We start from the raw sequence: 2,433 nt of genomic DNA on the forward strand, positions 1-2,433 counted from the left end.
TTTCCTTCTTCTTTCACACACCTATTTGTCATATTTGTTAAGGAACTTTATAAATTCGCGGTAATCCGTTTTCAGTGTTATATACTCCATTTAAGACTCTCTGAAAAAAAGCAAAGAAAAAAAACCCTCTTGAGTGGTGACTGTACGCCTAGAGTGTAGAATGAAACCACTAAAATCTATTAGATTTATTATCTGATTTTGTAGAGACTAATGACACAACTTGTTGTTTGAACGACCGATCAAGAACTTCTATTCTTAAAACATATACAATATTTTAGTATTTATTGCATATCTTGCAGAAATGTTTCAAGAAATAAATAAAGCCTTTCTGTAATTTACTGCTCGAAGATTCTGTAACAGAAAGAAAAGCTGCAAGACTGTAGTTGGAGAAAAAAAAATCAACATCACCAGCAATTGGGACGCCATACTGCAAAGCACGACGAGCAAAAGCTATTCTCACGGAAGAGCGTCAAAGAAAGAGTAGAAACGTTCAACGAGCAACATAATCTAAATCAACACAACATTTGTAAAAATTTCTGGTCCCCAGTCTGCAAGTTCAGGTGGAAAACGAGATATAACCCCCAGACAAATGAGCTGACGGACAGGTAGAATTAATTCTGAATGTAAAAAATGAACGAAAAAACAACAAAACCCCATAACTTTGCTAAGGCCACTTTATCTCTGCGAACAAAACAGAAAGACTAAGGGAGGAAAACATCAGAGATTAAAAAAAAAATCTATAATATAAAAATATAAAAAGGAGCCCTAGGCCTAGATATAACTATAAACAAAAAAGAAACACCTCCTATGTATTGGAATAATATGTTAGTATACTTGAATTCAGACAGACAGCTAGAATCCACATCAGCCTGAAACCCAGACTTAGAAAAGGCAGTTGCACAAAATATCAGCTTTTTCAAATAGGCCCAAGAACTCAGTAGCCGCCCCTGTTACTAGACAACTGGTACAAATTAAATGGAGAATGTAGACCCCGTATGACGGATGTGAGAATTAGGTCAAGTAAATTCGAAATGAAGGGATCAAGTAGACTTTCACACTTTTCTGCATGCAACCAGAGTCTGTGACAAAGGCTTTTGACGGAGTATGGCAGAAGGCGGTGTGGGCAACCATGAACTTATATAACATTAACGCCAACCGGATCAAAGTCATAGAAAAGCTATATAACAAAGCTACGAGCGCAGTCTTTTTCAACAACAACATTGGGGAATGGTTCCGAACAACAGTGGGAGTACACCAGGGTTGTCTGCTCTCACCCACTCTTTTCAACATTTTTTTGGAGAGGATCATGACAGATGAACTTGAAGATCACGAAGGAACAGTCAGTATTGGGGGCAGAACGACTAATAGCTTACGTTTTGCAGATGACATAGACGGTCTTGCAGAACAAGAGCGAGAACTAGTCAGCTTAATAGACCGTCTTGGAAAGACCTCCATAGCCTACAGAACGGAAATCAGTGCTAAGAAGACCAGACTGATGTCTAAGAGCAACAAGAACATCACAGTGGACATCCAGGTCAACAACCAGAGGCCTGAGACCGTACGCAGCTTCAAATACCTGGGTGCAATAGTGACTGACCAAGGATCAAAACCAGAAATAATCTCTAGAATAGCGCAAACATCAGCAGGAATGACTAAGTTGAAAACCATCTGGAACGACAGAAATATCACAATCAAATAAAAAATCAGACTGATGGTTCCCTGGTCATGTCAGTATTTTTGTATGGATGTGAATCCTGACTTTTTGAATGCAGACCTTGAAAGAGGGACCAAAACTGTGGAGATGAGATGCTTCATTGGTATCTCATACAAAGATCACATCACAATTGATGAAGTCAAACAACGAATCAAATATGAAATTGGACCAAATGCTTACCTAATTCTGGGTAGAAAAAACGCAAACTGCAAAGGTATGGACACATCACCCGTTCACTCTTCCTTTGCAAGATGATCCTGCAAAGCAGCGTCAAGGGAAAAAGGAGCAGAGGCAGACCGAAGAAGAGTTGGGAGGGCAACATCAAGGAATAGACAGGCCTGGGACTCAAAGACACGCTCAGAAAAGCTGAAGACCGGAAGGAGCGGAGGAAGCTGGTGGCCAAATCTTCAAAAGCGCCCCGACGGGCATCCAGTCTACGGGATAGGTGAAGGGTACTAAATCTCATTCACCCGGCGCCCCTAAATGATCCAAAGTGTACCCACGGGAGCCTGAAACATTTGTCATCTATGGCGCACAAGTAGGAATAAGTAGTACTAGAGAGGGATCAACAGCCGCATTTTAGCCTTCTAAAAATGACTCCCAACATAAAACTGCCCAAAGAGATATCCAGGGCGAGACTACGCTGGAACGCATACTGGCAAGCAAAAGACTTCCAAGACTCTTCGCTCTTCTTTTAAGGTGAAACAAGGAGGGGGGGG

General features: G+C 40.9%; 1 protein-coding gene across 1 annotated transcript in view; it reads left to right on the forward strand.

Annotated features, from left to right (window-relative positions):
* Positions 1-1,306: 1,306 nt before the first annotated feature.
* Positions 1,307-2,433, forward strand: part of LOC101855511 (hephaestin-like protein) — a gene marked incomplete at its 3' end in the record, with an annotated part of 10,633 nt that continues 9,506 nt past the window's right edge. Inside the window, 1 exon segment of the mRNA XM_013086313.1 lies at positions 1,307-1,534. Coding sequence (XP_012941767.1) covers positions 1,307-1,534 — 228 coding nt within the window.

Source organism: Aplysia californica, unplaced genomic scaffold, assembly GCF_000002075.1.
Source record: "Aplysia californica isolate F4 #8 unplaced genomic scaffold, AplCal3.0 scaffold00455, whole genome shotgun sequence".
NCBI lineage: Eukaryota > Metazoa > Mollusca > Gastropoda > Aplysiida > Aplysiidae > Aplysia > Aplysia californica.